Genomic DNA, 22,628 nt, shown 5'->3' on the forward strand with positions numbered 1-22,628 from the left:
ATTCACTGTTAATAAATCTTTAACAATAAAAGAAAAAAACAAAACAAGTGTATAAACAATGACAATTAACCTCTCAGTTTAACAACCAAATAAAAAAAAATATTATTAAGCTATGCAACAAAGTATTTTAGATACTCTAACATATTAGAACTGGATATGTGTACACTGCCCAATTTGAATACTCAATTCTTTGGGCGGAGGGCAGATTGAGCTTCAGAATATCATTGAGTCAATGGGACAGGTGGAACTTCAAGCGGAGTCCGCTTGAAATTTTCGCTCAAATTCCATAGTGTGCACATTAACCCTTACAGGAAACAAATAAGGTGCTAAAAACAAAATATTTGATATATAAAGAATTTCATATTTAAGATTTATTTTAATAAATGATTTTCTTACCTGATCCATGGAGGTGAAGGCGCCAACAGTTTCTATGAAGAACTTGGAAGAATGATTTCCCTTCATTCAATTTCCACTTCCGCCCCGACATAGACCGATATTTCGTCATCTATGAACATTAATGGAGATTGATTGATGTCCGTCCCATGATCTGGATGCTCCTCACCATGACAGCTGCCAGGGGTCAAATAGCAGGACTCCACACCAAGAATTGATGTGGTGGAGACATTGCTGAGGTAGATGTCTGCTGGACCAGATTCCACAACTGAATTGTTTTCCATTTCATCTGATCTATCAGATTCCGCAAAATCCTCTTTCCAGCATTCATCCTGAAATATCAAAACCTCAGTACATTTACTCCTCCTCTTATAGTCTATGGCTAAAAGTCCGCTGAACATTCTCAGCACGCCAGGTGGAAGTCTCCTCCATAGTGACGGTGGGTCAATCTTTCCAAAATTCTTCTGCCACCCAACAAAATTACAAAATTCTTGGTCAGTGGGATCTGCTGACTGCCATGGAACTTCCCCAGTCAGCAAGATGTAAAGAAGAACACCAAAGGACCAGACGTCCAGAGATGAGTCTATAACTAATGGACGCTGTTTGGAAACTTGCCTCATCTCTGGTGCCATGTAGGATGTGGTTCCCGAACTTCTGGTGGTTGTGGATCCCTTGACCTGCGAAAGTCCAAAATCGGTAATTTTGATTAGGTGGCAGTCCTTATTGAACACCAGGATGTTCTCTGGTTTGATGTCCAGATGCACTAGTCCTTTCCCCTCCATAAAGTCCAGGGCACTGGAGATCTGAATCGCGCATCTCTTCACGTCGTCTTCTGGGAGTCCTTCCTGAAATGGAGAAAGAAATGTAGTCAACATAATGGAAGTATTACTACAGGAAGAAAGGAGATGGGTCATGTTAGGGCTCAAGGTAATTCAGGAATTTTTACTTACATCAGGTGAAATCAGATCAAAGAGATCTCCGTGTGTCGCCAGTTCCTGGGTGTATCCAAAATATTCTCCGGTCTTAAATCCAACACCATAAATGCTAATGATATTCGGATGGGATGACAAGAAGAAGGAGACACTGAGCTCCATGAGGAAGGAGAATTCTGCAGTCTTCTTCCTATGCAGGAGCTTTAATGCCATTTCTTGACCTGTTGGTAAAAGGAACACAATGAATTGTACATACATCACATAAAGTACTCTATAGTATTGTCTCATCAGACATATGGAAGTTGGAAAACTATAATGTGGACTCTTCTGGTCTGGTCATGGTGGTCATTGCTAGGCAATGCCAACAGCAGGAAAGTTTGCTGATTGGCTATTTTCTTATCTGCTCCCCCCAAATGATTCCATTATATCATGAAACAAAGAATATATATCATGTCCTCTGAACCATTTGATATATTTGCCCCATTTCTACTACTGCAGAGTCTCAATCCCTTTCATCCTGGCAAATACATTCACTGTTTTTGAACCTCCCGATTGTATCCAAACCATAGAGATTGAGTTCTGCCACAAGGTTGAGACTACCACATAGCTATAATGATGGATCATTGACCAAACTGACCTGTCCTCTTCTCCTTCACCATGAGGACAGACCCAAAGCCGCCTTGTCCAAGTTCCCGGATGATATGGTGAGTCTTTTGGAGATCTCTCTCTTGCAGATGCCGGGAAGCAATGGAGACCAGACCCTCCAGGATGGACTGTACTTCTGGTTTACTGGAAGCCATTGAGTCCTGTATAAAGTAAAGACAATATGTTGTGATTATCATGTTTTTTTCTCACCAGATATAAGAAAACGTCATAAATCAAGGCCGAACATATTTTTTGTTATAGATGTCATGTATAAGTAAGAAAAAACTTAATACAAGTGTTTTATAAATGATTCTTCCCTAAAAGGAAAATATAATCACGCTCCAATATCTGACTGTGACATATGGTAGAAACAAAATGGTTTATAATATCTATAAATATAATGTATATGGCGACTGATAAAAGTAAAATACAAATAATAGTTTCATAGTAAATAAGAGAAGACAGATTAGAAATTACCTTGGAGAAATCGATGAAGCTTAGAAACAAAAGGAAGAAAAAAAGAAATAAAAGCTCTAAAAATCCTTCAGCAAAAGCGAAGCGTCAGGCAGGAAGAAGTCGTCTCTTGAAGCAGAGGAGGTGACTGACCAGGGGAGGTGGGGGCGGCTTTATATAGGGGAGGGAGATAAGGTACAAGGGGCATTGAGCTCTCTGATTGGCTGAGAGACAATGGGCACGTTTTGTGTATTGATGGAATTTCCATCTCCTTTGACTTCAGTCTGTAGAACATTATTGAAATGTAAAGTGCAGGGGCTGGACCCTAAAGAATCCATACCCCTTCTATAAATGAGAAATAGAGAATAAAATAGGGAGATTTATGCTATATTTTTCTATTTAGTTTTTTATTCTAAGAATATCATTTTATTATAAATTCTCCTGGGATGGCCATGGGGGTGACATTCACCCCAAGATATAACACAACCCAATATTTCTTTTTCTTATTATTCTTGTTATTATATATGGACAAGTTATAATATATTATAGAACAAAATATGTTAACTGTATATAGTATTTAAAGTTTTCTATTTGTATTAAAGTTCATTTTTTTCTACATATACATTTTCTACACAATACATATTCTTTTTAAGACAAGAGGACACAGTGAGATATTCTTTTTAAGACAAGAGGACACAGTGAGATGTTATTGGGAGAAAGTTCAGAAGCAAAGTGAGAAAATATTACTTTACTGAAAGAGTACTAGATGCTTGGAACAAATGTCCAGCAGATGTGGTAGGTGAATCTACAATAACAGGATAGATATATGTATATATCTATCCTAAGATATTAAGTAAGGAAATACTAACAGAGCCGACTAGATGGACCCGGTGGTCCTTTTCTGCCGTTATTCTTCTATGTTTTTATGTAATGTGATCTTTGAGAAGAAGTTCAGAAGTTTCTGGATCACATCTCTCCCATACACTGAGTAGTCTGTATAGGTGGCCATACATCTGCAATATCTATAGGCCGGACATTAATTCTACTGACAGTTCTCCATTCCGTCCTTATAAACCTTATACCAGCCGATCCCACCGCCATCAGATGACCTTACTATAATGTGTAGGGGCTCTATTAAACTAGAAAATATCTGATTGATGATCCCAGGGAAACTGACCTATAGAACATCCCCTGCTGTATCCTATATATAGTACAAATGTCTTCACAGTAATAGAGGGATGAAACATAATCTATATATTACATTAATCTGTATATTTCTAACATTGCAACTTTATGGGTTTGTGTGTTATTTGGGGTTTGACACCTCGTGACACTATATAAAATTAATGTAATAAGAAAGGAAAACTCTTCAGCCTTTCCTTCTGCAGACATCTCCCAATTAGCACCACAATGGCGGCACCTCTGGGGTGGGGTGTGATCAGTATCGGAGGAGGCAGGAAGTTTCCCCTTATTCCATCTCATTACCATGATAACACCCGCTACTGCTTCTATTGTCTCTGGAAGGACCCCTCCCTTCTATACTGACGCCTCAGCCCAGCACTATGGAGAGGCCTCCATGTATATCAATCACTATGTATACAGGTATAGGAAGGCTCAGATTTATACATTTAAATGTAGCAGAGCTGATTATGTTATTGAATAGTTCATGATGTGCTACATGAAAATATGAAGATCTATTTTTCCCCTCTTCTTCCTTTTAGGACATGTTCACACAGCAAACAACTGCATTGAGTTGGACAAAGAGTTTGCACCAATTTCTATATTCAAATCAGATTTCCATAAAAAAAACTTGTATATATGTATGTATGATTGTAGTCATGTCTCACTGTCTCACTATCTGATTATATAAAGTGATGAAGTGTTGAATAGTGGGAATTAATATCTACAACAATAAAACTGAAAACTGGGTCAGATACATTTTCAGCTGATCAATAATAAAGATATAGGGGCAGATGCATAATGTGCACAATTATTTTAAGCAGGTGCTAGTTTTCATGGGCTGCCTAAATTTTACAGTAGTTACCCCAAAATTATCATTAGACGCAAGTGACTTGATAAATCTTGAGCAATTTTTTTGGCTAAAACAGCTTGGGGGAAATAACTGCTGGAAAAGGAGCGGAGAACTGCTGTGCAGTATTGTGTGCAAAACTGAAAAATTTCACATAATAAATCTCGCTAATAAAACAGCTATGAATCCCTTTCCCCTCCAGGTGTAAAAAAAATCAAAAAGCAAAAGGGCACAACCGGGGCAAACCTTTTTTTAATGATTTCAGCGCAACATTTTACAAAAACTCAGTATTAGCCAAAATAATAGCACAAACCCAATAATGCATCTGCCCTATAATGTATATTATATGTAACAATCTGATAAGGTAATAAACTATTCTATGTAAGTTGAATATTATGGAGAATGTTATACATTATTTAAGTTCCCTTCTACTTAAAAACAAGACAGACTATGACTATGTACAATTATACTATAATAGACAGAATACTGTAACTATAGCAAGATTAATGGATATACAAAAATGCCAAAGCTTATTATAGGTTGTGTTATAAATTGGGGTGAATGTTGACCCCATGGCCATCCATCCATTGTGCATTTCTTGTAGGTAAAACTACAATGATTACAGATATCAACAAGAATGTAAAATCTGTAGTAAAATAGAAAAAAATCAGCCATGTTAATCTGGAGACGTGTAAAGCCATGAGTCCACCCATCATCAGACCGTCATTTGTGTTATAAAGGAATCATTCAGAGACCATGAAGAGAAAGGCTGCATGTAAACAACTGCTCACACTCCTCCTAATAACCGCATGTTACATCTCTATTGGGTGTTAGGCTGTGGCAACACACTATGTTAATTTGTCAGGCTATAGCTGCAGGATCGGGGTGTTATCATGTTAATGAGATGGAATAAAGGAGGGAAACTTCATGCCTCCCCCGATACTGATCACACCCCACCCCAGAGGAGCCACCATTGTGCTGCAAATGGGGGGGGGGGAGGGGGTAATATTCCTTGATTGCAAAGTGATATAATCTCACATGTCTGATTTGCTGTAGATATGTAATGCCCAAAAACCTGTTCTATATCTGTACATGGATATCTATGACCCTGATTAAGGTCCATGGAACTGTAAACAGATCTGCAGTATGTGAATAGACTCTAAATGGTGAAAATACTTCATATTATTCAACTATTATATGTAAAAGAGTTTAATAAATAATATTAAAACTAATACTATGTACATTTATTCTATCGTATAAGAATCATGACAGCGTCCTGTCTCTATTTATTATATTAATGAATATACATAAAATAAGAATATTACGTTGTTATAACTTGGGGTGACTGTCACCCCCATTGCCATCCCAGGAGATTGTATAATATATTGGTTATTAGACTGATAAAAGTGCTTTTTTTTATTCAAATCTTATTTTGTTGGATGAATATAAACATATTATAAACATATAAATATAAACATCAAAAAATAAAATATAAGATCCTAGCAAAAATCCTCCCTATTCCTTATTTATGTCCAGGTTTCAGCCCCTACATTTTACATCTCCTTGGACTTCAGTCTGTAGAACACTGTTGTAATGTAAATTCCCTCAATACAAATAATACTTGCCCATTGCCTCTCAGTCAATTAGAGAGCTCATTGCCCCTTGTTCTCCATCTCTATGGGGCTGTGTGAGGTGTAATTTTTTGTGCCATGAACTGTACTTTCTATTGGTGCCTTATGTATATGCGACTTTTTGATCACTTTATATTCTAACTTTTCTGGATTTGATGTGACAAAAAAAATCAGCAATTTTGCACTTTGGCTGGTTTTTGCACTTATGCTTTTTACCATGCAAGATCAGGAATGTGAAAATGTAATAGTTTGGGCAATTATGCACACGGTGATACCCAATATGTTTGTTTGTTTGTGTGTTTATTTTTATTTATAAAATGGGAACGGGTGAGTGTTTTAAGCGTTTATTAAGTGAGGGGATTTTTCATTAATGACTTTTTTTTTAAACCCACATTTTACCTTTAGTCTGCCGGGGGACAATGATCTTTCATAAAGATACTTAATAGAGCACCCCCCACTAGACCCCAGGGATCACCGTTTATAGCCATTTAAATGCATCTGTCTTTCACAGCTGCATCTAAATTGCTAAATAGCCAGGAGCGGTTCAGAGCAGGGTTGCAGCTCAGCTCCGCTCTGAACTCCCCTATCCGCAGAAGGACATGCTGGCACGTCCTTTTGTGGGAAGGGTTTAAGACATAACGTTTTTTAGTAAGAACTAAAAAAAAATAAAGAATATTGGGTATAACATATGATAGGGGAAATGAAAATGCACCAGTTTCTAAGTCGTAATCTGCAGTGATGTCACAGTCTAGAGATGAGTGAATCAGTCAAAAATTCATTTAGCGAGATCAGCAAATATTTGGTCGGATTCACAATAATTAAAGAATTTCATATAGTAAAATAGTTAATAAGCTTTAAAAAAAAGACTAGTCCATCAAATTTAACCTACAGAAACCCTACTGTGTTGATCCACAGAAAGGCAAAAACCCTTATACAGCATTTACCCCATCACAAGGAGAAAAATGCCTTCCCAACTACAAAATGGCAATCAGTAGAATTAATGGAAGAACATCCTACCACATGTAATCTAATGCCATTTAACCTAATCTGTTGAACCTGGGTTCGTTTCCAACTTTGCTAAAAATTCGGTTAGTTAACAAACCAAATTTTTGGCCGAGTTCAAATCAAATCTTGTTTTAGGACCGTGTCATGAGCATGGGATTATCCATAATCACTTTTATTAGTGTTTTTTTAAAGCTCACAGTCTCCCCCTATTCACAGCCACTGCCCTTCAATATGGTGTAGCAGGTTTGTCCAAAGCATGAGAAGAAGAAAGACCTGTCTTCCCTCAAGGGAACAAAAGCTTACTAAGCCTGGAAGCAAACTTCTCTACTAATTGCCACTCGGGGTCTGAAGTTTACTGCCGGAATACTCAGAGACCAGACAGCAGCGCCATTTTAGGGGAGCATAATGCCCCAATGAGAACCGTGGCTCTGCCTTATTGGGAGGAGAGAGCTTATAAGCAGTCAGCATGGTAAGCAGAGAGCAGCACCATGAGGGTGCTCCGGCACAAGCCACACCCTACACGCCTGGGAGCATTCCATCTATCTCCAGTGAGCGTGTAAGTTCTCCTCCAGATCTTCTACTCAAAGCGGGGCCATGTCATCCACTTGGGGCGACCTGATGGAGCAATCAGAGGCATCGGTGACAGGTTCCCTTTAACATCTGAGGTACTTGCTATGAGGCCGACCACTGTTATGCTAAGGCTCCCAAGTCAAGAAGCATCTTTCATCCCGCAATGGCAGTTTGGGGATGAGGAACGCCAGAAATTTGTCCAGCTCTGTAAACCCAACCCTGAGAGTACAGGCATCTTTTTTTTAAGTGACTTCTCCTACAACTCCTCTACCCACAGCGGGACGATCTCATCCAGTTTGGGCAAACTGATGGAGCAAGAGGAGACAGGACTGGAGCAATCGGATGTGGTTCAAGTCCAAGAGAAAGCAGTAGTAGCATGTGAGGACACAGATGTTTACTACTGATGAGTGAGCATATTCAGGGATGTTCATACGAACATGCCGCTAATTGTTTGTGTTCACCAATCACGATCATTGTTTGTGTTCACCAATCACGATCAATGTGTTCGATGATATGAATGGTTACATCGATTAGTTTTATAACATGTGAACGTTTTATCTCTCGATATACACAACTGCGTAAGTTTCCTCCCACCAATTTGAGCCAATGAATGTGTGGGGAAGGGGTCTTTCCTGATTATTTTGTCATCCAGTAGGGAGAGTGAAACGAGCAGGGACAGCATCTGAAGGCATGAATATTCACAGTGGTAGTTAGTGTAGGGAGGGAGAGCTGACCGAGCAGGGCTTAGAACGTTGTGAAATTGTGGCGGGAATATTTGTTGTAGCTTGGTACTGTGTATGTTGATGTGCCACAGTACAGCTCAACCAGTGATGTATTGTTGTGATGCCAGTGCAGCACACAGGTGGGATGTTGGTACCTGCTCTTATGTTGTAGCTGGCTGTACTCCCCTGAAATGGTTGGTGACCTGCTGCACGGTGATGGGTCTCTTGGGCTCCTGTCATGGTAGTCCAGAGTGGCAATTGATCCACCCGGTCTATTGGTACTGCCACCCACAGGGGATGTGTATAGGTGCTGTTGCAGAGGAAGAGACGAATGGCTGTTTTTAGTGTGATTGGTTGCCTTTAAAGGGGAACTCCACATAATGAAAACTGTTTTTATATTAAAAGTTATATAAATGTGTCTATGTAATGCAGTGGCGTTGCTAGTAGTGATGAGCGAGTGTGCTCGTCCGAGCTTGGTACTCGATCGAGTATTAGAGTACTCGATAGTAATCGTTACTCGGACGAGCATTTTGCGATACTCGAGAAAATCTCATCATCTGTTTCCTGTAAGTTTGGGTGCTATTTCTCAGCCAATAAACATGCAGGAGACTCTTTGGTACATCCTGCGATCACGTGGGACCAATACATGTCGATAGCAGAGATTGGTTGGCCAGATCAGATGACCCTGCCATATAAAACTCAGTGCAGACAGTACTCACTTCAGACCCATGCTGTGAGAGATCAGGGACAGAGCTGCTGCTGGTCAGGGTGAGCGTCAGTGTAGGATTTAGCGTTCCAGTAGGCAGCGAATACTAGCAATACAAACAAACAGCCCTTTTCAGGGCTTAAAAGCGTTTTTTTATAGTGCTATTACAGACTACTGGCTGGGACTTGCAGTGCTGCTACCACAATTTCACCAGCACACTGTGTTGATCGGCTGCTGGCAGAAAGGGGACATTAGGTGTTGCACACAGACCCCTAAGAAAAGCAGCACTGCTCAGTGTACTTTTTTATTTTTTTATTTTAGGGCTGGTGGTGCTGCTATATTATACTGTATTGCTGGGATTTGTAGTACATCCTGCATACAACTTCACTGTTGTGCTGATTTTAAACTGGGTGTCAGTGTGTATAGTTCACGCCAATACCAGATTGAACTGTCCAGCCCCCCCAATCTAGTGGGCACTACAATGTATTGCTTCTAATGGTTCTCTGTGTCCTCACTGCCACGCTCTACGTGTGCGGAGGAGCGGGACTGGTTACCGGGGGCCCGCCGATTGCGCCCCTGCCAACCGGCCAGCTGTTTTTTGTTTTTTTTTTGTCTAGCCGTGGCCGGGGCCTGACCACCCCCGGTTGAAAGGCATCAAGTGTACTCGTGATGGTGAGTGGTGAGTGAGAGCAGGCCTAGCCAGTTAGCTGTCAGCACCCGGGTTCATGTCGACTACATATCCCAGCCCCTGAACTCACTCCAAATTTTGGGTGGGCTCACTTGATTCCTCACTCACTTGTAATGGTTCTCTGTGTGCTGAATGCCATGCTGTGTCTGGCCTAGTTTTGCCCTTGCCTCCATGTTGACTACTTCTGGGCCTTTACTGGCATCCCTAATTTAGCATCCTTGTGTTGTCCATTTCGTACCAGATAATTTGTGGTCCATATGTCTACCTCTGGCATCCATGTTGACTACTGGTGTGCCTGCCCTTGCTTCCTTTTTGCTGGGCCTTAACTGGCATCCATGTTGACTATTGCTGTGCCTTTACTGGCATCCATGTTGACTACTTGTGTGCCTGCCCTTGTCTCCTTGTTGGCTACTGCTGGGCCTTAACTGGCATCCCGGGTTCGTGTGTAATTAGCAGTGAGCTTGGTTGCGTGTGACAAGGGGCGGAACCTGGTGACTGCTCTGCAACTCTGCAGCCTCACACATGTACCATGCCGGGCCCACGTCTTCAACCTAGTGTTGCTGCGGTTCCTTAAAACTTGCGCACAGATGCGGTGCACCTTGTTGAGCAAGTCAGCCACATTGAGGTATTTCCGCAAGTCAACCAGTTAAACGAACCCCAACTGCTACAGTTAAATTCAAACGCAAAACAAACGGTGGGGGGAGAAGTGGGGAGTCACATGATGCAGGGTATGTTACCCCAACTGCTAGAGTCAAATTCATAGTCAAATTCAATTTACCTTCCTTGTCTTATCCACAGATAATATGGTTCGAAATGGACGTCATCTTATCTTAGGGGTGTCCTCTGCCATCCTTCCACCAGTACCTTCTACCTTTTTTGGATGTTGTAGCCGTTTTGAAGGCAGGATTGACCAGGCCTTTCACCAGTAGCTTCTATCCTTCCTTGGATGTTGTAGTAGCCTTTTTGAAGGCGGGATAGACCGGGCCTTTCAACAGTACCGTCTACCTTCCTTGGATGTTGTAGCCTTTTCAAAGGCAGGATTGACCAGGTCTTTTAAATACACAGGCTAACGCACTTGCCGTCTCTTAAGAGACTCTTTAAAGGATTGAAAGAGTATTCGTTCAAATTCTGGGGCCTCTTAAGAAGACTGTATTGTTCTGTGTCCTCACTGCCATGCTCTGACACTACATATGTGGAGGAGCAGCACTGGTTGCCGGGGGCCTGCCGATCGCGCCCCCGCAAACCAGCCAGCTATTTGTTTTTGTTTTTTTACCCTTACTCTACTGTGTCAGGCCTAATTTTTGTGAGGATCTACGCCTGCCTCATCTAAAGGCCAGTAATGGCCACTTTGTTTTTTATTTTCTAACCTTCAATTAAAATCGACTTCAATTCAAGTGCAATTTTGCAGGGCTGTCTGGTCATCTATTGTATCTCCAAGATACACGCCACTGTTCAAAGAAACAGACAGTGATAATGGTGAATCCTAATTTAGCATCCTTGTGTTGTCCATTTCATACCAGATAATCTGTGGATGTCAACTTGCGGGTGTTCTCTGCCGTCCTTTAATTTTTTAGCTCGGGGCCTCTTAAGAAGACTGGAGGTAGGGATGAAGAATAACAATACAAAGAGATGCCTCTCATGCACAACTGCATGAGGGTGTGAGGCTAAATCTAGCCCCTGGACTCACTCCAATTTTTGGGTGGGCTCACTTGCTTCCTCACTCACTTGTAATAGTGCTCTGTGTGCTCAATGCCCTGCAGTGTCTGGCCTAATTTTGTGGAGGTTCAGTTGCTTCCTCACTCACTTGTAAGGGTTCTCTGTGTCCTCACTGCCATGCTGTGTCTGGCCTAATTTTTGGGAGGCTGACTGGCTACTGCTTCTACCTTGTTCACTCTGTCCTCACCACCATGCTGTGTCAGGCTGAATTTTTGGCTGGTTCATGATATGCTACTGCAGTGTACCAGAACAGGCTGTCTGTTTCTCATATTAAGTCTACCTCTGTTACTATAGCCATAACTGTCCTGGAAACTATATGCACTGCAACTGTTTGCTGTTTAGTCCCTATAACTCTTAGGTTCATGTATATTCCTGTGTATATATTTGTACAGTGGTATGCAAATGGCTGCTGATCACATGACCATGCCCCGTTACCATGGTACCTCCAATGGCCGTCGAGCTTTGGCCAGGGGTTACCATGTGACTTCCTCTTGCAAGTTAGTCTATTCCCTGCCACAGGGGATAGGTTGTCTGTGTGTTTTCTCTTCTGAAGGTGAAGAGGGACACAGACAGCCTCCTTCCCTGATGGTGGAAAGGAGAAGTCTGTGCGTGTTGCTGTTCCAGTCATCGGCTATCCGCCTGTCTCAAATGCCAGGAGTGTTCTCTCATCTGGGTGTCGTTTCTCATCAACTTCCTCATCAACTCAAGCTGTTCTACCGCAAGTACTCATTCTCAGTCTATTCCACCCAGCATCCCTACCCTCTCATCACCACTACTCCTATCATCCGGCACGTTCTATCAATAGCCTATTGCAGCACCACCTCTACTCTGCCCTGTACAAGCCTGCTATATTCCCGGTTGCATCTAGATGAGACTGTTGCTAATAGTTCCCACAGTTACAATAAAATTGTAACCACCGTTGTTACTGAACCCTGGCATTGGTGTCTTATCTGGTGCCCCGACTAAGTGCAACGAGGAATCGCATGCCCAGTGTCTCCGCATGGTCAGTACACCGGTCTGCAGCTGTGCCACCCTTGTGCCTATACCGTGACAACACTCCGCCCCACAGCTATCCCCCTTCCTGCCATTCCACAACACCTACACTGCGGAGTGGCCCCTAGGGGCCAGGGCATCGCACTAACTCTGTTTTAATGGTTTACTGTGTTCTCAAATACCAGGGCCTCTTAAGAAGACTGTATTGTTCTATGCATCCTCACTGCCTGACGTCATACTACGTCTGCGGAGGAGTGGGACTGGTTGCCGGGGGTCTGCCGATCATGCCCCTGCCAACCAGCCAGCAGTTTTATTTTATTTTTTTGATCTAGCCGTGGAGTGATTTAAGATGGGGCCCAGGTGGGGTAGTGTGTGTGTGGAAGGGGGGGGGGGGGTCAGGTGGGGTAGTATGCGTGTGTGGAGAGGGGGTCTGATGAGATTGTGTGTTTGTGGGGTAGTGTGTGTAGGGATAGTGGTAAGGTTAATTGCAGGCAGGAGGGGAACTTAATTAATATGGTGGGTGCAGCAGGGAACATTATTACTATATGGGGGCACAGCAGGGGAACATTACTATATGGGGGCACAGCAGGGGAACATTACTTTATGGAGGCACAGCAGGAGGCATTATTACAATATGTAGGGGACAGCAGGAGACATTACTATATGGTGGGCACAGCAGGGGACAATATTACTATATGGAGGAGACAGCAGGAGGCATTATTAAGATGAACTGCAGCTGGAAGAAATCATCAAGGAGGCATGGAGAGGAAAGGGAAAGAGAACAACTCAGATCAAAGAAGATGTCACCTGTGAGTTACTGAATGAAGTTTTAGCATTTTGTAGAACGTTATCTGGTAGGAGTTTCCTGATGTAAGAAAAGTTGTGAAACAGTAGCCTAGAGGATAGGAGTTAGGGCAGACTTCCCACAGGCTGTGTGTGAAGGAGCTGCCTGGGCAGTGGTGTGCACCACTACTAATGACAGTGACAGGAGCCCAGGGCGGGTGGCTGACTGTGTCTGCTTAGCTGCAGTTATTATGAGTGGAGGCAATAGAGCTGGGCTAATAGAGCAGTCACTGTGGTTACTAGCTTCCGCACTGGGCTCCTTTGCTAACCGCTTACGACGGCACTCGAGGGCCCGTGCCCCGAATGTTTTAGGACCCTAGCAACGCCCCTATTTGTACCATATCTGTACGGTTCTGTCCCACTGGTATCTGATTGACATCAAGAAAGTGAAGGAAACTGGCCTCTGTGCCAAACCACAATGTCTCCTGCTCCCACTGCTCTCCCACCTAAGGAGACAAATATTCCGTGCCTCTCACATTGTGTGTGTTTGCTGAGCACAGGCTGATGATGCAGACAGGGGGCAGGGCATGAGGGAGGCTTGGCTGGATCTCCCAATCCCCTGAGTGATTCACCATCTCTGACCATTTAGAAGCAGCTGCTGCAACTTCTCTGATTGTGCAAAACTCTGCAGTGAAATTAGGGCTGTGCTCAAACATAATGGAGTGTCACTGCAATAACCCATTTAAATGATGGTAAACGGAACAGAGGATCAGAGCCGCCACTGCCAATCCCACCTGGATAAACAACTAGGCGCAAACAGTATATCTCATGTAAGATAATATCGGATAAAGTGCTTATTGTGGGGCTTGGGGTCAAAGACAAAAGATGCTTGATCATAATATGTGCGTGGGGAGGAGAAGAAAAAAAATTTATTGAAAAAGTTCTTTACTCTCTTACTACGTATAATGCTGATATTGGAATTGTGTGGTGTTACAGGTAGAGAATACAGTGCTGTGTGGTATTACAGGTAGAGAATACAGCGTGCTGTGTGGTGTTACAGATAGAGAATACAGCATGCTGTGTGGTGTTACAGGTAGAGAATACAGCGTGCTGTGTGGTGTTACAGGTAGAGAATACAGCATGCTGTGTGGTGTTACAGGTAGAGAATAGTGTGGTGTTACAGATAGAGAATACAGCATGCTGTGTGGTGTTACAGGTAGAGAATACAGCGTGCTGTGTGGTGTTACAGGTAGAGAATACAGCATGCTGTGTGGTGTTACAGGTAGAGAATACAGCGTGCTGTGTGGTGTTACAGGTAAAGAATACAGCGTGCTGTGTGGTGTTACAGGTAGGTTATACAGTGCAGTGTGGTGTTACAGGTAGAGAATACAGCGTGCTGTGTGGTGTTACAGGTAGAGAATACAGGGTGCTGTGTGGTGTTACAGGTAGAGAATACAGCATGCTGTGTGGTGTTACAGGTAGTAACATTGTGCTGTGGGGGTGGGACTACAATAAAAATGAAAAAAATACTGCAAATAATTCAGTAACAATGGAAATGCAATGTGTGAACACAGCTTAGATGTTCTGCAACAGCTTTGGGTAGGGAATTGGCCGGGTGGAAGACTGTAATGAACATCTGAGGGAAAGCATTGCATTCTGGAACCTGTATTACTGTGTACAACTGCTCAACCAGAAACTACAGCCGCACAATACAGAAGATAAGACTTCCAAAACAAATTTTTGGTAGTGTCAAAACTGGGTTACACAAGTAAGCAAGGCTATATGCTTCTGCAGCAGGTGGTATACATGATAACTTTTGTTCCGCTGTTCAGTACAATTACACTGATTTTGTTTTTCTTCTTTTGTACAATAAAAAAAAACTTAAAAAATAATACATTTTGTGTCTCCACATTATAAGGTTAAGTTCCTACTACAGAATTTTCTTGATGTTTACATGCATATTCCATAGTGGGAACATCGCCTAAAGCTTAGAACATTTTCTCCACTATTGAAGCTGGATGATATGTGATGGACAAGTGACATTTGTTTTGCAATTATTCTTAGCTCCATAGAAGTGTTGGTGACTTTTCATTCTTTTTCCGGGAGGCGGGATGCAGAGAACATGGCCATTCTAGCATTGTTGTATCTACAGTCACTGTACAAGATATATGGCGGGATAATGTTATAGTTCAGGATATTACAGATGTGGTGAGAATGACAGGAGAGTCCAGCGCTCCATCATTCTCTATGAGCGTTGGACCCATCTCTCAGCGCGTGCCCGGCTGCAGCGGCTGATATCTCCGTGACCCGACCGGATCCAGAAGTGGGACCCGGCGGGATCAGGTGAGTATGGGGGGGCTGTAGCGGGGGGTCGGGAGCCTGTCACCCCGGCACGGGGGGTGACAGGTTCCCTTTAAGTAATTTGGAAAGCATCGTACTTCTCAACGCCTTATAAATAACCATATATCTAAAATAAACCAAAATGGAAGAATTGTTAAGAAAAATAGCATCATAGGACTAAGGTATTTAGGGTTCTTTGACCGAATAAAACTTTAGTACAGAATGTAAATAATAAAAATAAAAAAACACACCACATTATTTTGCTATATAAAACGCAAAAAAAACTTTTTTTTTTTTAAGAAGCCACAACAGTTTTTGCACCAAAGCCAGAAGTGGATCCAGTGTGAAGCAGAATTCTGAATACTTCATTTATATTTCCCTTTCCTTTTTAATCTATTTCTATTTTTGGCTCAAAAAGTCTTAAAGGAGAAGTCCGGTGAAAATTTTTATTGAAGTATTACATTGCCCCCAAAAGTTATAGAAATCACCTATATACACTTATTATGGGAAATGCTTATAAATATCTTTTTCCCTGCTTTCTACTGCATCAAGACTTCACTTCCTGGACAACATGGTGATGTCACTTCCTGGATAACGTGGTGATGTCACTTCCTGGATACCATGGTGATGTCACTACCAGAGCTGTGTGGGCTGTGGCTGCTGGAGAGTGTTGCCATTTACCATAGTGTTCACGGTCAATATTCCTGACCTGTATCTACTGTAACTTTGTACCTGATGATTACCCTCACCCTTCTCTTTTTCTGTATCCATAAAATTATTTTTCAATAAAAGTTTGAATAAAAATTTTTCACTGGACTTCACCTTTAAGTAAACATTCCACTCACAAATGCAATATCAAGTGCCATTTTAGGCTATGTTCACACAGCGTACGAACAACGGCCATTGTTGCACGGACTATTGTATTGAAATCAATGCAGAATCGAAGGAAATAATTAGCAGTTCAATTATTTCCACGGCTGTGGTTCAATACATTGCGTGAACTACTGCCATTATTTTCATTGACCAAATAATAATGGTCAAAAATGAACCCAGTATATAGTATACAACCTTTGCTACACAGCACTCCACGACATTCAATGGCCTAGCAAACATATAGGAACAGCCGCCTTTCCAGTGACTGATGTATGTAAAGTTCGCTCCATGGTTTACACAGTTATTAAATGGTTCATGATGTGAACAGTGAAAATAAAATCCAAGTCCTATGGTGACCACTGAGCCCATACAACCTCTGGTTTAGAGAAACTCCTGCATTGCCTTCTAGGTTATATTACAGTGTTCTCCATGTGGTATACATGATAACTTTATTCTCCTGTTCTGTTCAATTAGACTATATTCACACACAGTATTTTTGCTCAGTATTTTTTCACCAAAACCAGAAGTGGATTGAAAACACAGAAAGGCTATGTTCACACACTGTTAAAACTTATTATATGGCCGTCATTTAACCCCTAGACGACCTAGGACATACAGATACACCACAGCCACCTGTCACCAGAAGACCCTGGACGTACCTGTACATCCTAAATTGCTATTGCACCCTGCCAACACTCCAACACCCCCAACACCGTCCCACCACCACCATCACTCCTACAACCCTCCCACAGCCAGAGTTTAAGGCTATATCACACAGGAGTAGGATCCAGACAGGATTGGCCTTCAAGGGAGTTTACAAGACCGTGAGAAATACCTCACACCCATCGACTCAAAAAAAACTTTTAGTAATGCTTTTACTTTAATAGCGCAAACAGATTCTGCAGCACATTACATAGTTTTTGCCAATTATTGCTACTTGTCCCCATTAGGGCTCACAATCTAAATTCGCCTATTTGTATGTTTTGGGTGTGGGAGGAAACCGGAGTACCTGGAGGAAACCCACGCAAACACGGAGAGAACATACAAACTCTTTGCAGATGTTGCCCTTAGTGGGTAACATCTACAAGGCTACAGTGCTAACCACTGAGACTCCGTGCTGCCCGCTTTTAAGTAAAAACAATTCCTTAGTAGCAATGACCCCCCCAGAACACAGAGACAAATATGGGGTACAGTTCTGGCTGGACATTTTTCCCAGCTAACTAAGGAAATTTTACAAAACCACATTTCCAGTATGAAGCACACTTCTATTACATATCTGGGTTTTGACAGGTGGGAAAACATGAAGTCATGTAACTCCTGCCTTGTAGAACATGTGGATGCCACCCTCATCCTGCCAGGATAACATGGATGAACCCTATGGCTGTATCCATGTTTTCCTGGAATCCCTCTGGCAACATCCGTTTGTTCCAGATGGTGGGAGCTTAATGGCTTTGTGTTTGGGCACGAGTCTGGACCCCAAAAGGTTACTGAAGCAACTCACTACACTACTGATTAGAGATGAGAGAACCTGGAGCATGCTCGAGTCGATCCGAACCCGAACTTTCGGCATTTGATTAGCGGTGGCTGCTGAACTTGGATAAAGCCCTAAGGCTATGTGGAAATCATGGATATAGTCATTGGCTGTATCCATGTTTTCCAGACAACCTTAGAGCTTTATCCAACTTCCGGTTCGCTCATCTCTACTACTGATATATCCAGAGGTTATGAGGTCTTGGTTGATATTTGGGTTATATGGACCCAAATATCGTAAGCTCGCCACCCACGTCAAGGGGCCTCATCTATAGCGAGTCCCTAACTATCTAACACAGGAACAAAAACTAAACTAACTAAAAGATCAAGATCAAAGCCTCTAGCAAATGGCAGCTGCCTGCCAGGGTAAGCTCCCACCACATGTCTCCCCTTCATATCCTAATATCCAGGATCATCCTGAAATCTCTCTATACTGAATCCTTTTTTTCTGCTAGAACTTGTATAAAAGTATAAGAACAATTTAACAATCATCTTTCCTATCCCTGTCTGCAATGTATTATGTGACTAGTATATAATATATGTGGGTATGTTAGTGTAAAATGTGGTATGATATATTGTATAGTGTAGGGGACCTGTCCTGTATTTCAGTACACAGTATAGGGATGGATATGATATTCGCTGTTTATAAATCTTTTACAATAAAAGAAAAAACAAAACAAGTGTATAAACAATGACAATTAACCTCTCAGTTTAACAACCAACATTAAAAAAATAACATTAAACTATGCAACAAAGTATTTTAGATACTCTAACATATTAGAACTGGATATGTGCACACTACGGAATTTGCGTACTCAATTCTTTGGGCGGAGGGCAGATTGAGCTTCAGATTATCAATGAGTCAATGGGACAGGTGGAACTTCAAGCGGAGTCCGCTTGAAATTTCCACCTAAATTCCATTGTGTGCACATTAACCCTTACAGGAAATATTAAAGATGAAATTCTCCATATATGTTATATCTAAGACTTATTTTAATAAATGATTTCCTTACCTGATCCATGGAGGTGAAGGCGCCAACAGTTTCTATGAAGAATTCGGAAGAATGATTTCCCTTCATTCAATTTCCACTTCCGCCCCGACATAGACCGATATTTCCTCATCTATGAACATTAATGGAGATTGATTGATGTCCGTCCCATGATCTGGATGCTCCTCACCATGACAGCTGCCAGGGGTCATATAGCAAGACTCCACACCAAGGACTGATGTGGTGGAGGTATCGCTGAGGTAGATGTCTGCTGGACCAGATTCCGCAATGGAATTGTTCTCCATTTCATATGCTCCATCAGATTCCGCAAAATCCTCTTTCCAGCATTCATCCTGAAATATCAAAACCTCAGTACATTTACTCCTCCTCTTATAGTCTATGTCTAAAAGACCGCTGAACATTCTCAGCACGCCAGGTGGAAGTCTCCTCCATAGTGACGGTGGGTCCATCTTTCCAAAATTCTTCTGCCACACAACAAAATTACAAAATTCTTGGTCAGTGGGATCTGCCGACTGCCATGGAGCTTCCCCAGTCAGCAAGATGTACAGAAGAACACCAAAGGACCAGACGTCCAGAGATGAGTCTATAACTAATGGACTCTGTTTGGAAACTTGCCTCATCTCTGGGGCCATGAAGGATGTGGTGCCCGAACTTTTGGTGGTTGTAAATCCCTTGACCTGCGAAAGTCCAAAATCGGTAATTTTGATTAGGTGGCAGTCCTTCTCAAACACCAGGATGTTTTCTGGTTTGATGTCCAGATGCACTAGTCCTTTCCCCTCCATAAAGTCCAGGGCACTGGAGATCTGAATGGCGCATCTCTTCACGTCTTCTTCTGGGAGTCCTTCCTGAAATGGAGAAAGAAATGTAGTCAACATAATGGAAGTATTACTACAGGAAGAAAGGCGATAGGTCATGTTAGGGCTCAAGGTAATTCAGGAATTTTTACTTACATCAGGTGAAATCAGATCAAAAAGATCTCCGTGTGTCGCCAGTTCCTGGGTGTATCCAAAATATTCTCCGGTCTTGAATCCAACGCCATAAATCCTAATAATATTCGGATGGGATGACAAAAAGAAGGAGACACTGAGCTCCATAAGGAAGGAGAACTCTGCAGTCTTCTTCCTATGCAGGAGCTTTAATGCCATTTCTTGACCTGTTGGTAAAAGGAACACAATGAATTGTACATATATCACATAAAGTACTCTATAGTATTGTCTTATCACACATATGGAAGTTGGAAAATTATAATGTGGACTCTTCTGGTCTGGTCATGGTGGTCATTGCTAGGCAATGCCAACAGCAGGAAAGTTTGCTGATTGGCTATTTTCTTATCTTCTCTCCCCAAATGATTCTATTATATCATGAAACAAGGAATATACATCATGGCCCATGAACCATTTGATATATTTGCCCCATTTCTACTACTGCAAAGCCTCAATCCCTTTCATCCCCTTCACTGTTTTTGAACCTCCCTATTCTATCAAAACCATAGAGATTGAGTTCTGCCATAAGGTTTAGACCACCACATAGCTATAATGATGGATCATTGACCACACTGACCTGTCTTCTTCTCCTTCACCATGAGCACAGACCCAAAGCCGCCTTGTCCAAGTTCCCGGATGATATGGTGAGTATTTTGTAGATCTCTCTCTCGCAGATGCCGGGAGGCCACAGAGACCAGACTCTCCAGGATGGACTGTACTTCTGGTTTACTGGAAGCCATTGAGTCCTGTATAAAGTAAAGACAATATGTTGTGATTATTATTATGTTCTCTTCTCACCAGATATAAGAAAACTACATAAACCAAGGCCGAACATATACATGACACCTATAACAAAAAAAAAGTAAGAAAAAAAACTAAGTGACTGTACCACCAGGCCCAGGCTGAAGCACTGGAGGCGGGCCAACCCACCCTTAGTGGGAGTAAACCCCATCCCCTCTATGATGTGACTCCATTAGAATCAATGGAACCCTGTCATGGAGGGGCTGGGGTTTCTTCCCACAAGTGTTTTTTAAATGATTGTTCCCTAAAGGAAAATATAATCACGCTCCGATATCTGACTGTCTGACATAATATGGTAGAAACAAAATGGTTTATAATATGTATAAATATAATGTATATGGCGACTGATAAAAGTAAAATAGAAATAATAGTTTCATAGTAAATAAGAGAAGACAGATTAGAAATTACCTTGGAGAAATCGATGAAGCGTAGAAACAAAAGGAAGAAAAAAAGAAAAGAAATAAAAGCTATAAAAATCCTTCAGCAAAAGCGAAGCGTCAGGCAGGTAAAAGTCGTCTCTTGTAGCAGAGGAGGTGACTGACTAGAAGTGGTGGGGGCGGCTTTATATAGGGGAGGGAGATGAAGTACAAGGGGCATTGAGCTCTCTGATTGGCTGAGAGACAATGGGCAAGTTTTATGTGTATTGACAGAATTTACATCTCCTTGGACTACAGTCTGTAGAACATTATTGAAATGTAAAGTGCAGGGGCTGGACCCGAGAGAATCCCTAACCCTTATATAAATGAGAAAAAGAATTAAAAAAACAAAATATTATAATAAATTCTCCTGGGATGGCCATGGGGGTGACATTCACCCCAAGTTATAACACAACCCAATATTTCTTCTTATTATTATTATTCTTGTTATTATACATGGACAAGTTAACATTTTTTTCTATATTATATTATAACTGTATATAGTATTTTTAAAGTTTTCTATTTGTATTAAAAGGAATATGTATATATAGTGGTATGCTGGGAGATTATATATATATATATTTGTAGAAAATGTATATGTAGAAAATAAAAGGACCTTAAAGACAAGAGGACACAGTGAGATGTTATTGCGGGAAAGTTCAGAAGCAACGTGAGAAAATATTACTTTACTTAAAGAGTAATAGATGCTTGGAGCAAATGTCCAGCAGATGTGGTAGGTAAATCTACAATAACAGGATAGATCTATGTATATACTTGGCAGAGTTACATTCGGAAATAATAAGCTAGGAAATACTAACAGGGCAGACTAGATCGACCCGGTGGTCTTTTTCTGCCGATTATCTTCTATGTTTTTATGTAATGTGATCTTTGAGATGAAGTTCAAGAGTTTCTGGGTCACATCTCTCACATACACTGAGTAGTCTGTATAGGTGGCCATACATCTGCAATAACTATAGGTCGGACATGAATTCTGCAGTCAGTTCTCCATCCCGTCCTTATAAACCTCATACCAGCCGATCCCACCACCACCGGATGACCTTACTATAATGTGTAGGGGCTCTATAACAATAGAAAACATCTGATTGATGATCCCAGGGAAAGTGACCTATAGAATATCCCCTGCTGTATCCTGTATATAGTACAATGTCTTCACAGTAAAGTAATATACAGATTAGGTTTCATACCTCTATTACATTAATCTGTATATTTCTAACATTGCAACTTTATACTTTATGGGTGTATGTGTTATTTGGGATTTGACACCTCTTGACACTATATAATACTAACATAATGTAATAAGAAAAGAAAACTCTTCAGCCTTTCCTTCTGCAGACATCTCCCAATTAGCAGCACAATGGCGGCTCCTCCTGGGTGGGGTGTGATCAGTA

At 41.6% G+C, this 22,628-nt stretch overlaps 3 protein-coding genes across 4 annotated transcripts in view; 1 reads left to right on the forward strand and 2 right to left on the reverse strand.

Moving 5' to 3' along the window:
• Positions 1-22,628, forward strand: part of LOC138786710 (zinc finger protein 665-like) — a 524,499-nt gene that overhangs the window by 239,247 nt on the left and 262,624 nt on the right. The window lies entirely within an intron of this gene.
• On the reverse strand, positions 459-19,088 carry LOC138787562 (serine/threonine-protein kinase SBK1-like). The gene is made up of 4 exons (XM_069964909.1): positions 19,023-19,088; positions 1,963-2,131; positions 1,344-1,546; positions 459-1,238 (listed from the first exon to the last, which is right to left on the reverse strand). The coding sequence occupies exons 1-4, from the start codon at positions 19,086-19,088 to the stop codon at positions 459-461; spliced, it is 1,218 nt and encodes a 405-aa protein (XP_069821010.1).
• LOC138787563 (serine/threonine-protein kinase SBK1-like) lies at positions 19,085-20,742 on the reverse strand. The gene is made up of 3 exons (XM_069964910.1): positions 20,580-20,742; positions 19,970-20,172; positions 19,085-19,864 (listed from the first exon to the last, which is right to left on the reverse strand). Exons 1-3 carry the CDS (start codon positions 20,740-20,742, stop codon positions 19,085-19,087), a joined length of 1,146 nt encoding a protein of 381 aa, XP_069821011.1.

This window comes from Dendropsophus ebraccatus, chromosome 3, assembly GCF_027789765.1.
Source record: "Dendropsophus ebraccatus isolate aDenEbr1 chromosome 3, aDenEbr1.pat, whole genome shotgun sequence".
NCBI classification, from domain to species: Eukaryota; Metazoa; Chordata; class Amphibia; order Anura; family Hylidae; genus Dendropsophus; species Dendropsophus ebraccatus.